At 29.6% G+C, this 16,467-nt stretch overlaps 1 protein-coding gene across 4 annotated transcripts in view; it reads left to right on the plus strand.

The window, feature by feature from the left end:
• Window positions 1-16,467, plus strand: part of LOC118179493 (uncharacterized) — a 56,427-nt gene that overhangs the window by 8,455 nt on the left and 31,505 nt on the right. For 2 of the 4 annotated variants that reach the window (XM_085819093.1, XM_085819091.1), the window contains exons 2-3: window positions 10,579-10,632; window positions 11,834-11,888. In XM_085819093.1, the coding sequence (XP_085675219.1) occupies window positions 10,579-10,632; window positions 11,834-11,888 (109 nt within the window). The remainder of the gene's footprint in view (window positions 1-10,578; window positions 10,633-11,833; window positions 11,889-16,467) is intronic. The other 2 variants (XM_035348669.2, XM_035348668.2) reach the window with 1 other exon arrangement.

Here is a 16,467-nt window from a genome sequence, read left to right on the forward strand (position 1 = left end):
TTGCACGAAAATGCAAAAAAATTCTGTGAATCTTTAAACTCGGTAAAAAGCACATATATGAAATTACCTGATCGCGAAAAAGTATATACCCTTTCCAAGGATGAACATTTCCACATATAAAATAAATAAAATATCCAAAAACTTTTGCCTCTAAATTATCTATTATATTATAAACGTCACCAACGAATTCATACCGCAAGCATTACAAATACTTAGTATCAAATATTTAAATTATTTCCATGCACATTTACTTCAATTTAAACATATACCAAATTCCTACAAACATAAAATTCACAAAATAACTATCGTTTAATTTAAATATCACTAGTACACGTTGACTTATTTTTACTTAAAAAAACATCCCAGAATTGCACAAAAATGGCATTGCGCACACTCTTCACTATATCCATGTACACTGCTTTTTTCTCATAAATTAGAAAAATTTCACGAAAATACATGACAATTTTCTCAATATTTAAACCCGGTAAAAAGAACATATATGAAATTACCTGATCGCGAAAAAGTATTTACCCTTTCCAAATATGAATATTTCCACATATAAAATAAATAAAATATCCAAAAACTTTTACCTCCAAATCATCTATTACATTATACACGTCACCAACGAATTCATACTGCAAGCATTACAAATACTTAGTATCAAATATTTAAATTATTTCCACGCACGTTTACTTCAACTGAAACGTATACCAAATTCCTACAAACATAAAATTCACAAAATAACTATTATTTAATTAAAATATCACTAAATCATGTACACGTCGACTTATTTTTACTTGAAAAAAAATCCCAGAATTGCACAAAAATGGCATTGCGCACACTCTTCATTATATCCATGTACACTGCTTTTTTCTCATAAATTAGAAAAATTTCACAAAAATGCATGAAAATTTTGTGAATCTTTAAATCCGGTAAAAACCATTTTCCAGTTTACCATTGACAATCAAAACTCCACCCTTAAAATTTTTTGGAAGTTATCTGTAAAACATTAGCAGCTAATTTGTTTACTGATATATATTTCGAAATGAATAGATTCATGCTTATTTTTTGAAAAAAAATTAAAGTTCAGAGCTGAAGACTCCTTTTTTTTTAATATTTTAGAAAAAGATGTTTTAACAGGAATATGAACTAATTTCCTCGAAGAAAGACCTTTAAAAAGGCATCCATTTCCTTAGACAGGTAACCTTTGTGTGCTTTGTTGTATTCGACTCATAAACTGTTAGCAAAAGGTTTAGATTTGTTGAAAACTTTTATTTTGCAAACTTTCCTCATTTTTATGTTTGTTTTATTCATTTATTTTAAAATCGGGTGAGGCAACAGTACTTATTTTAAGGCACTTACACCAAATAATTTTTGCACTCACCACTGGCCAAGTGGTAAAGTGGCTATACCCTGGTAGTTGGATTCGGGGTTCAATTTCAGTTTATAGGGTAGCTGAATGAAAGTTAGGCAGGGAGCTCTCAAGTTGATTTACCTTAATCAATCAACCCATGAATGAACACACTGAAAAATTAATATTATGAATTTTCTGTAACAAAGTGACATAACCACTTTGATGGTAATATACGCCATTTATATATATGAAATAATTTAGAACGCAGAGCAAAGACATAAATACTTTTTAATCGTGAATGATGGTTGTAGATGGCACTGGCATATGGTATGCCTAATTGCATAGTAAAAGGGTGGAGCTTCACAAACATAGCTGTAGATTCAGCACATTTTATTTTTGGACAAACTGATTCTTTCACGCATCATCGTGGGTGCAGTCTGCACCCAAACTTCATAATTTTTATTTATACATCTTGACACATAACAATAGATAATAGATAGAAGACAGCCACTACATGTTAACTGTAGGCAAGCTAGTGGAAAAGTGCAATGCATTCAGCAGAAAGTCTAAGGGTAAAAGTTTTGATTTAAATTTAAATTTTATTCAGTGATTGGCTTAAAGCAGGTGCATTATAGCATTATGTAAGATAATATCATCTGGATTAATTTTGAAAGGGTGCAGTTTAGATTGGTATACTATAAAGAGTTACTGTTTGTAAGACAGAAAAGGAAAATACCCAAATTAAATTGAAAAATAAAAGAGGTTATTGTCGGTTAAAAGCAGAAGTTTGCTTTTTTTTTTTTTTTTATTTTACACACATATATTATGTATATATATGTGTGTGTGTGTGTGCGTTGTTTTATAGGCTAATAAAAATTCAGGTAGAAGTAACCTATGAAACTTTCTTATAAAAGTCGTTAATTCGGACACCCTTAATCCGGAATGATCTGTAATCCGGACCTCAAAGCTAAAAACTTTCTGCACATGCACCGCATTGACACATGCGCATAGGCATTTACACGTTTGCGTAAGAACTTTACGAATGCGCATATGCGTGTGTGCAAGCGCAGAACACGTTTTCGCGTGCACGTTTAATGTATAACGGACGGTATAAGCTAAAATTATCTATTTCAGTTAATGTTGATGATTGCGTTGTTCTTTAATCTTCAAATTGGATCCGGCTTATTATTTTTTGCAGACTGTAAGAGCAATTTTATAAAAGTAAACTTGAACTTTCGATTATGTCAAATAGAATTTCTGATGCTGGAGCTCCCAAAGCATCTACAAAATGAAAGTATGTTTCGATGTCCATCAAACAAAAAGTGGAATTGCTGCAAAAAATTGATAAAGGCATGAAGAAGGTAACAGAGGTTAGTGAAAATACAAAAATTTCGTTTGACAAGTTAGTCGGTATTCTCGGCACAGCAATTACGGGACTTGAACAGCGGAACTTTGTAACTGAACACGAAATTATGTCTGTTTATAGAATTAAAGAGAAAGTATTATCACATGAAACGAAGCAACTTGAACAACTTGCATTGAAAAAAATGTTTAATAAAGTAAACAAATAAATATTAAGCTTTTTTTTTTTTTTTTTTTAATTTTGATACCCTTTAGATCATAATTGTTCTTTATTTCATAAATTACGGTTTCATATTTTTAATTTTAGAATTTCTGCATGCCATCTTACGAGATTTAAACTGATGATCTATAATCTGGAAAAATCGATAATCCGGAATCGCCGAAGTCCCGAAGAGTCCGGATTAACGACTTTTGACTGTACTAGATTGTCACAAGTATTACTGAAAAGAGGAATTTTAAGAAAGAGGATAATAGTGATAGAAAGTTATTAACTTTGCAAACAGTGAAAGCTTGTAATGAGTATGTACTCATGTAATATAGTCTGAGTACGCTTTTAATTTTCCAGACTGTGTATTTATGTGGGTGGCCATTGTTTTTCAGTAGTTCTGCTTTTTCTATGTCAAGTTTCTTCAATAATTTATGGTTTTTGTTAAACAATAGATGAATGAGTATTTTCCAATAAAATTCAGCGTTTAAAAAAGCAACCCATGTATAAATGTTTGTTTTTTAAGTATTAAAAGAAGGAAGGAATATGTTTTATGATTCCATATTTTCACTTAATTCTCTTTTTCTATATATATGTTGGTAGATAAATAGAGAAACAAAGAGAGATTTATATACAAGCATGAATTAATTTATTTGCATAATTTTTTCATAAATATTTAACATAATGATTTTTAATTAGGACTTTTCAGTCCAAAGGGGCTTTCTCCCTGAAGTACTATTGTTTTTGTTTTGTGATTTTGCTTCGAGTCACTATATACAGCGTATCACTTTTCAAATTATTGTCACAAAATATTAGAGTCCTGCATTATATTGGAAGAAATTAAATAATGAAGAATCTGCATAAATGTATGTTTGCTTCTCCCATTGTGATAAAACAGCGGTACCTAGAGCCACCTAGTTTTGAATGACGTAATCCTACTGCAAATATGGACATCTGAAAGCCCAAATTTGGAATTTGTTTTATTATCGATTTCATATTTTGTAAAACTTTAATGAGTTTTTTATTAGCAAACGATTTAAAAGCGAGCAATGGCAACACTCTAAAGGGAGGGGAACCTTTTTATCTCCAGTGCACGGAACTGTGTATTGGAAATTCTAAAGATATGCTCATTTTAAAATTATTTTGTGACATTGCTGTTGAACTGAATTTTATGGTTTAAGTGCAAAGAACATGATATTTAATAAATAAAGACAACACACAAAATGTTAAAAAAAATCCCTTTGGATGTAATTTAAAATCTGAAACCTCTCAGATTTTTTGTTTGTTTTTATTTATTGTTCTTAATACAAAAGCTTGGTTTCTGGTCTTCAATTTCATGTTAGAACATGTAAATGAAAACTTCATGTTACTAACAAATTTATTTACTTCGTTCCAGATTAGAATATACTCTTTGCATTATTTGTTATGCATACACATTTCATAAATAATTTTATTGATTTTAAATTGTACTTTGAACTACCTACTTATTCTAATTTGGGATTCACTTTCATCATTTTTGTATACTGTTTGTATTTGGATTTGGGTGAGGTGCTTTTTCATTTCCAGTCTATAGAGGTGGAACCAATGGATGCACATAATGTTTAAATTAATATTTTCTTTGTTTAAAGTTAATTTTGTACATTTGTGCGTTTGCCAGTTTAGAAACATGCTTCTTTTTTTCCTTCTGTTGTTGTACCCCCCCCCCCCAAAATGCACCAGCCTTTGTTTATTTTTTGCATTGTTTGCTCCTTTCCATTGTAATTTTTGCAGAATTTTGTTTTCACACATTAGTTTTTCTGAGAATTTTGAAAGAGGTTTTATTTACTAGTTATTTTAACAAAATTCTGCATTTGCAAAAAAAAAAAAAAAAAAAAAAAAAAAGGGGGGGGGGACCTTTTTCATTATTCCAGTGGTAAATATGATATTGAATTTACTTTGTTTATGTTTTGAATTTAATAAAAATTGCTATTGAATTATTTCAACTTGCAGTGCATATTTAGGTTTTGGAAGGTAACTTGTTCTTTGTTTAAAATTTATTTATAAATATAGATATAAGTAAAATTTTTGTTTCTAAGGAAAACATAGTTGAACTTATGTAAGACATTATTAAGCCTAGTCAATGCTAATCTCTTAGTCTTCTTAAGGGATGACTAAGCCAGTGTCTTAAGCTAAGGGTGTAGGGAAATAAAGGTTTGATTTTAATGAGCCTTTTGGCCAAATATATGTATAATTGCAAAGGGTTCTATATAGGTGAGGCTGTATAAAGAAGCTAGAGATTATTGCATATTAAAATACTGTAAATTATCTTACTGTATAAAGTATGCAGAAAATTATTCTTTTTTTAATTGTATTGGGTCATTCGAAAAGTTCTGCAATTTGTATATCTATATATTAGTTTTTATATATATGTATAAAGTAGTAAAAAAACATAAGAAACTTTCAATCACATAAGCATAATTTTATTCTGACACTCTGCCATCTTTCAGGCAACTGCAAAATTCCTTTTTTTTAAAAAAAAAGTCTTTAAATTTGTTTGTAAAAAAGTTATTGATATGCAGTCTCTAAAGAAGTGAACGCTAAGCCATTCAGGGAATTTTGGAGTGACCTGAAGAGATGGAAATCCTAAAGGGCAAGGTGTGTTAAATATGAGGGTGGGTTACACAAAAGGTCTTAACCACAATAAATCTTTCTCTGACATTACTGAAATGTGGGGCCAAGCATTGTCATGATGAAAGACAATGCCTCAAAGATTTGTCAATTCTGAACACTTTGCTTTAATTTCTGCTTTTAAAACTGGCTTTAAGGAATATATTTTTCCAATTTTGTCTAATTTGGTGATAGTAATTTGCAGTGTATAATTTCTTTATAGCTCCACCATACACAAAGCATTAATTTTAAGATGCAGCCCCTTCTCAGTGTTACTAAAAAGGTTCTTTAGGCTTACCTATGATTTTTTCTTATTACATTATTGCATAGAATATATTTCTAATCTCCAGTACTGAGCTGTTTGAAAAAAGGAGGTTCTTTAATATTTTTCAGTAAAGAATCTCATGCCAAAATTCAAGCAAGCATATTATGCTTTGTTAAAGTATGAGGTGCCATAAAATATGAATATAATACATTGTTGCACATAGTGCAATTTTATCATCTCTCTCTGGACAATTGTGCCGTTCAGCACTTGGCATGGAATGATCCTTGGTCTGTAAATCCTTAGAAACAATGACAGAAAGGTAGAAAAAGAGTGATGACCCATTGTCACACTATTTCATTCTTAAGCGAGTATGGGGTGTGTTTGAAACTTTGAAACTATTACGTTTAGACAGGTTGCCCAAGCAGTACTTTCCTGTTCCCTAAATTATGACCACAATGGACATGATGATAAAAAGGCATGAAGGTATTCCTGCTGCAGGAGAACTTAATGAAGAAAGAAAAAGAAGATGTCTTATTATCCTCTGAAGAGCTGAGAAACAGCGAAGGTAAACTGGGAGCTGAGTGTGTAAGTGGTGCCATCTGATGGTATGATGAGTGATGAAAACTGTAAAGTAGGAGGGTGAAAAATAGATCAAAATTTATACACTCTTAAACTACCTTCAAACTTTGTCATCAAAAAAGCACTTTTTACATATATAATATAAAGTCCAAAATTTGGATGTCCAACATATAGAATGTTTTAATATCTGGACTTTCCAGACTACCAGCCAAAAATCGTGGGTCTAACGGAGAGTTAGATGGATAGGACAACTTAAAAGTGATAATGAAAGTTATTAATTTTTTTTTTCTCTACATCTGATATTATTTTTCTTTCAGTATAAGAAATATTACATAAAAACATTGATGTAAAAAGTGTAACAAAACCAATACTTTAAAAACGTTGTTCTAATATTGCTTATTAAAAAAATACGTTCTGTATTTTATAAAATGTCTGGTTACTCAATTTTAACAAAAAAATTTATATTTGAAAAATGCTCATTTCTCATCAACTTTGTAACACACTCAACAGCAAAGGTCCAATTATTTGTAAGGGTGACTAAATAACCCAGAAAGGTATAGGAATGTAGTATAAGTATGCAAACTTGATTTATATTGAAGGATTTTACAGAGAAAATGTTTTGGGCATAGCCTCAATAATGAATGTAATTTCAGCTTACTGAGAAAGAAATATGGGAAAAAAAAAAAAAATTCAGCATTATTTGAAAAAGTTCAGGTTAATGAATAATTTCAAGAATAGACATTCTAAGAAATGTTAGTTCTAGTTAGACATTAAAAATTTTGAGTCTTTGAAATTTGTATCATTTAAAAAATTAATTTATTGAGAAAAATCAACATTAATTTTTAATAAATTGCATCAGTGGGGGACATTCAGCATTCATTTAAACTTTTGATTAATTAAAATTCTAATATAATGATGAACTAATTTTTAATATCTGAGGAAAAAATATTATTTTTAATATGGGGAAAATGTTAATACAGTACAAAGTCTTTAATCCGGAATAATCTATAACCCGGACCTCAAAAGCGCTTACGCATGCACATAATATGTTTACGCATGCGCATATGCGTTTACGTTTACGCATGTATAACGGATGGTATAAGCTAGGCTAAAATTATCTAATTATCTATTTCAGTTAATGTTTCAGATTGCGTTGTTCCTTAACCCTTTGACGGTTATGGAAATGAGCAGTTTCCGTTTACTTAATTCGCGCAACATTAGGAGTAAACAGTAGTCTAAAGTTGCAGCTGTTTTCCCCCACCGTTCTTCCGAAAATGTCACCTTTCACTGGCGATGCCATAGATAGCTCGCCTCGCGCGTTTTAAAAATTTCTTAAAGTATTTGTAGTACATAAATAACAGTTTTTACGTACTTTAAAATAATTAGTAAACAGTAAATTATAAATGATTATAACCAATTATATAAATAATAATAGTTAATTATAAATATAAGACAAATATTAAATTGAAAGGACTAAATAAATACAACTAGTGTAAAACTTTATGAAGCACAGTATAAATACAGTAATTACCTAAAAATCTTTTTGTGTGTGATATACTTTAAAACATGGAATTGCACACAATGGGGCATTACGGTCTTTGCAATATGTACGTGTTTCACGGCGAATTCTTTTTCCATTAGCATCATTTTTGCTGCAACATACCACACATCGTCTAGTAGGTTCTTTCTTTTTTTCTGTAGGTGGAATATAATCAGGAAAGTGGTGTGCTGACAATCTTAAAGTATTCGAAACTGTTTCAGCAGGTTTTAATTTCAAATGTCTATGAGTGTGATATTTCTCAACAATTCTTTCAGCTAGTTCAATTCTGAATTCTAAATTTGATTTTTTATTCCCCCTTTTTTTTGATAAGCTTTCTGTATCACAATCATAATCATCATCATAACTATCTAACTTTCGCTTTCGAGCCATTTTACTGTACAAACACCCTAAAAACCGCGCCAAAATACGTATAAAATGAACAAGGTAAAAAAAAAAAAAAAAAAAAAATTACCTTCATTATGCAAAGAAATTCATGGAACTCGTACTGCCATCTGTAGACAGTAAAACTAACTAAATTTCGCGAGTGGCATTCGTTTGAAACACAATCAGTGCAGAATAATAATGGCGAACGAAGTCAGCTCATCAGTGCGCATTGGGAAAAATTTCACTACGCGAGTAGTGCTCGTTACTAACCATTTCGGTCAAAATCTTGCTCCCGAGCGGAACTCGTTTGCGCGCATTATGAAGCACGATTCGATTGCGAGCTGAACTCGTTCATAACCATCAAAGGGTTAATCTTCTAATTGGATCCGGCTTATTATTTTTTGCCAGTCTGTTAGAGCAATTTTATAAAAAGTAAGCTTGAACTTTTGATTATGTCAAAAAAAAGTTTCTGATTCTGGAGTTGGCAAAGGATCTACAAAGCGAAAGCATGTTTCGATGTCCATTAAACAAAAAGTGAAATTACTGCAAAAAATGGGCATGAAGAAAGTGATAGAGAGGTTAGTGAAAACGAAAAAATTTCGATTGACAAGTTAGTCGGTGTTCTCAGCACAGCAATTACAGGACTTGAACAACCGAACTTTGTAACTGAACAAGAAGTTATGTCTGTTTGTAGAATTAAAGAGAAAGTATCAGCACATAAAACGAAGCAACTTAAACAACTTACATTGAAAGAAATGTTTAATAAAGTAAACAAATAAATATTAAGTTTTTTTTTTGTAAATTTTTATACCCTTTAGATCATAATTGTTCTTTATTTCATAAATTACGGTTTCATATTTTTAATTTTATAATTTCTGCATGCCATCTTACCAGATTTAAATTGATGATCTATAATCCGGAAAAACCCCTAATTTGGAATCGTCAAAGTCCCGATGAGTCTGAATTAAAGACTTTGTACCGTATAATTAATTAGAGTGTAGTTATATACAAACTGAACTATGCATAGTCAAGAATAATAAAGCATTTCTTATAATTATTGCCAATGAAAATAGCAAAAGAACTTGGTCATGTTTAAATTAGATTTTAATTATATGGTATACAGATGTGTGTGGGATTATGCATATTTAATTATGTGTATTGACATGCAGTTGTATGGTCTAAAGCTTTGTTCTTATGAGGGTTTATTAACATGTAGTTTGAATGTGTAAAATTTACATATTTTGTACTGAAATCTAAAAAGTTTTCCCTTGTCAAATTCAAGGATTTAATTTTTTTAACATATAAAAATAAAGATCTTCTTAGGGAAAAGAGGAAATAGAAGAAAAACTTGTTCTTTAAAGCAGGTTTTCTTAAATTTTTTGGTGTAGGGACCCCATAATATTTCTGAAAATTTTGTGCGATCCCAATAAGCATTGTGCAAATCTGACACACGCGCGAATGAAACAATCAGTTTCTTCATTTGTTCTGTAATATACTATTGCAGTTTTAGGTCATTAATTTTAATTTTTAAAGTAAAATAAACGTTTTTATTATAAAATAATGCTTCGAAATGTTTTCGTTTTTCCTTTGTGTATATTGTCTTATCTTTACCTGTTTTCAGGTACATTATGTAAAAATATTTGGTAATTGTAAAATTATTATAATAAGTTAAAGAAATATCAAAATTGCTAAAATTTTTGGCACACCCCTACTGCGGTCCCGTGATCCCAATTGGAGTTGCGACCCACAGTTTAAGAAACACTGCTTTTAGTTGTAGTTTGAGGTCATGACCTACAGTTTAAGAAACTCTGCTTTAAAGGCTTGTGTATAAAAGATTAAAAAATAAAGTTGTAGTTCTTTCTGTTTCTATTTTTAGATTTTATTTTTAAAAGAAATCTTTCTAGGATTATTATTATTTAGATTTCTAAATAATAAATGAAATATGAATTTAAGACAGCAAAATTTCATAAAATTATCTTCATATTGTTCTGTTTCTTCCCCTAAAATATGAAAGTAGTACATTTATTGAATTAGACTATTTTCTTTCAAAGTAATTCAGGATCATTTTGGCATATTGTTTATATTTATCTGTATTTGAAAAATTTAATATTGCATGAAAAGAAGAATAACAGTTTACTGAATAACTACCAGCTTTTTTTTTTTTATGTAAATGAATGTATAGTAAGTAGTTATAATAGTATGTTTTTAAAATTTCTGTAATGCTCTTTCTTTTTTGCCTGAAGGCTTCATCAGAGAGCCTTATGTTCGAAGTTACTTTGTGACTTCAGTAAGTATAGGTAGGTTCTCTGCAGATGTTATTTATCTTTTTGCGTAATTTAACTGTTATAGCTTGTGTATATACTGTTATAATTTTTAATCATTCATTTATCATGTTTTTAGTACATTATATTTGAAATGATTTTACAGTTTACATATTTTGCTGTATGATTTATGATTCATATTTTCATAAGAAACTTTTTTTAATGGTACATGTCAACAAATAAGCCTTTTGAAATTAAATTATTTTGCCTTTAAAATGTTTTAGTCCTTGAGAAGCACTATTATTTTCATAATGAATTGGATTAAATCTAGAATTTTTAAAACTTCATTGCTTACACTCTTCTTTCATGGAAAAAAGTGCCATTATTTAGTCTGTGGCTTAGAAAAACAACATTCATGAAATGATTCCCATGTCTAATTTCTTGTCACTTTTTTAATTCTTCTTATTATTTTAATTTACTTATATATCCTCCCTTTTTAGAAAGCATGTAACTTTGGAAAAAGTCCTTTTGTTTTGTAAAATAACATTATTTTTGAAAACTGTTTTAATATTAATGTAGAATTTTTGTGTATGTGTGTATATGTATAATAAATTCATAAATAGTTATGTTATGTACTTATGCTAGAGGAGGGCTGATTTATTTTTTTGCTAAATATATTCATGGGAAGTCTATTGTTTGTGGTATAAATTCCAAAATAATATTTTCAGTTTATTTGTAGTTAAAAAAAAATGATACCAAAATAAATGTTGAGCATCAGGTTTAAATAAAAGATTGATACAAGAGCAATTATTTCTAAGTTTGAATCATTTTTAACTGTGTTTAAATTTTTTTACTTTCCATTAAAGTTAATATTTTACTAAATTTCAAGATGTGTATTTGAAAAATATTGTATATATAGGTGTTTTTTTTTTTTTTTTTTTATGTGACACAAGGACTCTTAAATAAGTTTTCCTTAAATGGCAACTTACAAAATATCTTTCTTATTAACTAAGTGTGTCATCTTCTTTCATCTTACGCCATATCAGTAGACTTTGATCTTCTTTCAGAGAAGAATGCTTATATAATGGCTGCCTCAAACTACAGAGTTTACCAACGGTGTTTAGATAATTTCTTTTATTTTTTATGTTCAGTGATCATAAGTGTAATATTTAATTTATTTATTTAGTTGTTAAATATATCTTTTACTCATTTTAATGATATATCCACCTTTTTTTAGTGTTCCTAGTGGGACCAGCACTGTTGCTATAGATAACAAAATAGAACAAGCAATGGTATGTACCTTTTTGAAAATTTTGTGACTGCCATGAGTTGTTTTCCCCATTTTTTTCGTATATTATTGAGAGAAGTATTTTTCTAGTGGTTTCTAAATGAATATAAACATTATATCATCAGTACATTGTTTTGTTATACAATGAGAATTTATTTTTATAAAATAGCATTAGTTTTTTATGGTGGATAAAAGTAATTTGTTTATAAACAGTAAATTTTTTGTGACTTAATTTTGCATGTTGCATTATTAGGGTTATAAGTTTATCTTTGAATAAATTTTCGTAATTAGTTTTGTGAATTTTGTGGGATTTTTTAGACTGTGTGGATGTCAGAATTTGGTGTAATCTTCCAAAAAAATACATTAATTTCAGAAATATTCCTATTAATTTTTGAGAAATTTATATTACAATTGGCAAATTATTCTTAATGTATAAATAGTTTTAATACAACCTTTGATTAGGCTTTGCAATATATATATATATATATATATATATATATATATATATATATACTGCAGGATCAATAATTCCCAAAATCTCAATTAAAATTTTGAATCTTAAATTATCCTTCAGTTTTTTCTAAATTAAAAATGTTATTTTCAAAAGCAAATTTTAGTCATCCTTCATATTATCTCAGTACCATGCTGAATGATCCTTTTTTTGAATTTCAGAGTTTGGTATTTTATGAAGGGATTTATGTGTATAATACAGTATATGAAAATGATGTTCTTTTAACTTTCCAAGCATTAAATTTTGATAAATTGTAAATAAATATGGCTACTATGGTAAAAAAGTTAGCCCTAAAACCCTGGAACTCTCCAAAATGCCAAGAATAAATGGCATTTTTTATATTATAATTTCAAAATGACTCTCTCATATTGTATCTTGATTTCTTTTCTTCGAATATACATCCAACCTAAAATTGGATCCATAAGCAGCTGGCAGAAATTTTCATGTGTAACAAATTGGAATGTGGAGTTTTTACTTCCGAATACCCTTGGAGGGTTAAATGGAAATTTTGATCTTCCGTGAAGGCATTGACTGCATGACTGGTTTATAAATCATTAGCACCAAACCAAAGCTATTAATCTGCAACTTTTGTTGTTCCCATTTACATCCATTCTGTTTTTTACATTCATCCATTTTCATAATTCTACAAAGAAAAGAATTCTGAAAGAAAGAGATGTTGGATGTTTTGTAAATTTATGATGTATTTTTTACAGCCTCATCTGAACTGAATGTTATACCTCAAAAAATTTTTGAAGAGACTGAAACAAGTGAAAATTTGAGGGCACAATATCAGTTGATTATGATCATGGCAACATTTTTTTATTTGAACTCTAATAATTTTTGTCAGTGACCACACTTGTGCATGGTCTCTTTTCCAAGCTCTTACCAATGTGGCAACAAATCAGTTTGAATGTGTGGTGTCGCCAATTGAGCAGTTTCAAAGAATTCATCTTCCTGAGCTCATTAATCATATAGGAACTGTGTCCATCCCAATAACATGAGACACATGCAAGTTTGATCACCTGACAAAAATTATTGGAGTTTGGATGAAAAGTGTTGCCAAATGTATCCTGATCTTGCCTGATCTTGTGCCCTCAGATTTTCAATTGTTTCACTCTATTCAAATTTTCTTTCAGGTTATAATGTTCAATTTAGTCATCTTTACGCTAATAAAGCTAGGTTTTTTTTCATGAATGAGGAATAACGAAGTTCATTAAAAGAAACAAAGTTATCGAACGAGACAGGCAGTATACTGTTTACTGATCATTATTCTTTTATATAAATGAAAGAGAGCATAGAAAAAATGCACCATGACTTTACAGACAACCCAATAAATATTCGTTGTTGAATTTCGAAGAGCTCATGCAAGCCGCCTCTTTCTTGTTTCTTTGTTTATTAATTCCAAGAAAAACATATACCTTGCATGGTCTAATAATATTTTTATGAACATTAAATTTTAGACTAAAGCATGATGTAAAAATAAATTTACAGTATTTTGCTTAAGATAGCTTTAACAGGAAAATTGCATAACACTATTCCTAGTACAGTCAAAAGTCGTTAATTCGGACACCCATAATCCGGAATGATCTATAATCCGGACCTCAAAGCTAAAAACTTTCTGCGCATGCGCCACGATGACACATGCGCATAGGCGTTTACGCGTGCATGTAAGACCTTTACGACTGTGCATATGCGTGTGCGCAAGTGCAGAATACATTTTCGTGTGTGAGTTTTATGTATAATGGACAGTATAAGCTAAAATTATCTAATTATCTATTTCAGTTAATGTTGATGATTGCGTTGTTCCTTAATCTTCGAATTGGATCCGGGTCCGATTATTCTTTGCAGACTGTAAGAGCAATTTTATAAAAGTAAACTTGAACTCTCGATTATGTGAAATAGAATTTCCGATGTTGGAGCTCCTAAAGGATCTACAAAACGAAAGTATGTTTCGATGTCCATCAAACAAAAAGTGGAATTGGTGCAAAAAATGGATAAAGACATGAAGAAGGTGACAGAGAGGTTAGTGAAAACGAAAAAATTTCGATTCACAAGTTAGTCGGTATTCTCGGCACAGCAATTACGGGACTTGGAATAGCGGAACTTTGTAACTGAACAAGAAATTGTGTCTGTTTATAGAATTAAAGAGAAAGTATTATCACATAAAACGAAGCAACTTAAATGACTTACATTGAAAGAAATGTTTAATAAAGTAAACAAATAAATATTAAGCTTTTTTTTTGTAAATTTTGATACCCTTTAGATCGTAATTGTTCTTTATTTCATGAATTACGGTTTCATATTTTTAATTTTAGAATTTCTGCATGCCATCTTACGAGATTTAAACTGATGATCTATAATCCGAAAAAATCGATAATCCGGAATCGCCGAAGTCCCGACGAGTCCGGATTAACGACTTTTGATTGTAGTATAGAGAAAGCTTCAGTATGAAGGTTTGCATGCTGAAGTTGAATGAATTTTCAATTGAAGAAGACAACATTGCGTAGTTTCAGATTTAATGAAAGTCTCCTTGGATATAAAACTTTCAAGCAAATTCAGTCTGAAACCTTATTAAAAAAGAAAAAAGATTTTGTGAAAGATCTGTGGTAAAAAAGAAAAGGATGCATGGTAGCTTTTGGCATAAATCGTGTTACATAATTTAAACTGCTTATTATTTTAATTCTTGAAAAATGTGGAATTTTTTCAATTTTCTGCCTTCCCTTTTTTTTTTATAGTTTTCTTATTCATGCACGTTTATTTGTACTTTATTTTTTATAAAAAATAAAACGTTTAATGCAGATAACAGTGAAGTATCAAATCCTTTTATATACGTAGTGACCATTTTCAATTTAATCTGTTACATCTAATTAATAATGTAAAAAAAATTTTTTTATGTAATCTAACATTTTGTTAGATTACATAAAAAAATCCACACTTGGTGTGTTTATAATTTGATTCACGTCAGCTTGAGGAATAACCTAGCAAGTGATTTTTAATTGAAAATAAATGAAGGATTAGTTTCTGTATGCTCTTTGAGTATCATGACTTGTTAATTTTTTAGGAAAATTGTTTTCTGTGTTATGATTTGTCTTTTTTTAATAAATTTGTTTTTTTTTTAAACAGAATAGTTTAACATATATAGTTTAAAAATATTGTTAATAAGGTATTAATGTTTTTATATCTATGTACCAAACAGTTTTTACTGTCATTGGCAGGTTTCTGCTGAAGTTGTTTTTATTAGTTTAAACTGGCATGCTGCTTTTTAAATCTGCCATCTCAGTAGTAGCTAGTAGAAATTTGCAAGATAACTAAAAATAAATTGAAGTATTTTGAGAACTGAATAATGTATTTTAAAATAAAATAAATTCAACTGCAATGTTTACAATATTTATTCAAAGCTTATGAAACAATAATTAAATGTTTACCATATCAGTTTCGCCATTGAAATTCAGCCTGACCTTTTCCATGCTTTTTAGTAAGAGACCAATTTAACTGCTGTTTCAAAACCAAAAGAATTTTTCAATTTATTATGAATAATTGAAAAGTTGTAGAATATTCTTATAAGTTTATCAATACTTGCAGGTAATGTCATTTTGCAAACCAGAGTTGTGAAATCTTTATTAGTGATTGCTTTTGTTAAACTAGTTCACCGTGTAAAAGAAGAAACATGCGTATGCAAGTAATATGAATGATTTCTTATAAATGATTCAAAGTTATCTGTTGAAATCCATCTTGGTCTGCCGGCTATTTTAGTTCTATAACATTTTTTAAGCTAAGTGCATTGCCTCTAATGATTTCTGAACAGATGCCATAGGCTTCGTGACAGATGCTGATGAACTATATAAAGTGAGCAGAACACCTTAAGCTATCAGAAACAAAGAGCTTTTTCTGAATTCCATTTTATTCTTATTATGTGTTGCTAGAACTTTCCATCCCTTTTTACTTCCGTGTACAAAGTAAAGTATTGTAATCATGAAAAATTCTGGGTACCATATTTCAACGAAAATATCCATTTTGACCGCTTATGCAATTTAACGATGCTTTTGCTTGACATCTGTACATAAGGACAGAA

This window comes from Stegodyphus dumicola, chromosome 6, assembly GCF_044657685.1.
Source record: "Stegodyphus dumicola isolate Sdum_Otavi_A_Nest chromosome 6, ASM4465768v1".
Taxonomy (NCBI): Eukaryota; Metazoa; Arthropoda; class Arachnida; order Araneae; family Eresidae; genus Stegodyphus; species Stegodyphus dumicola.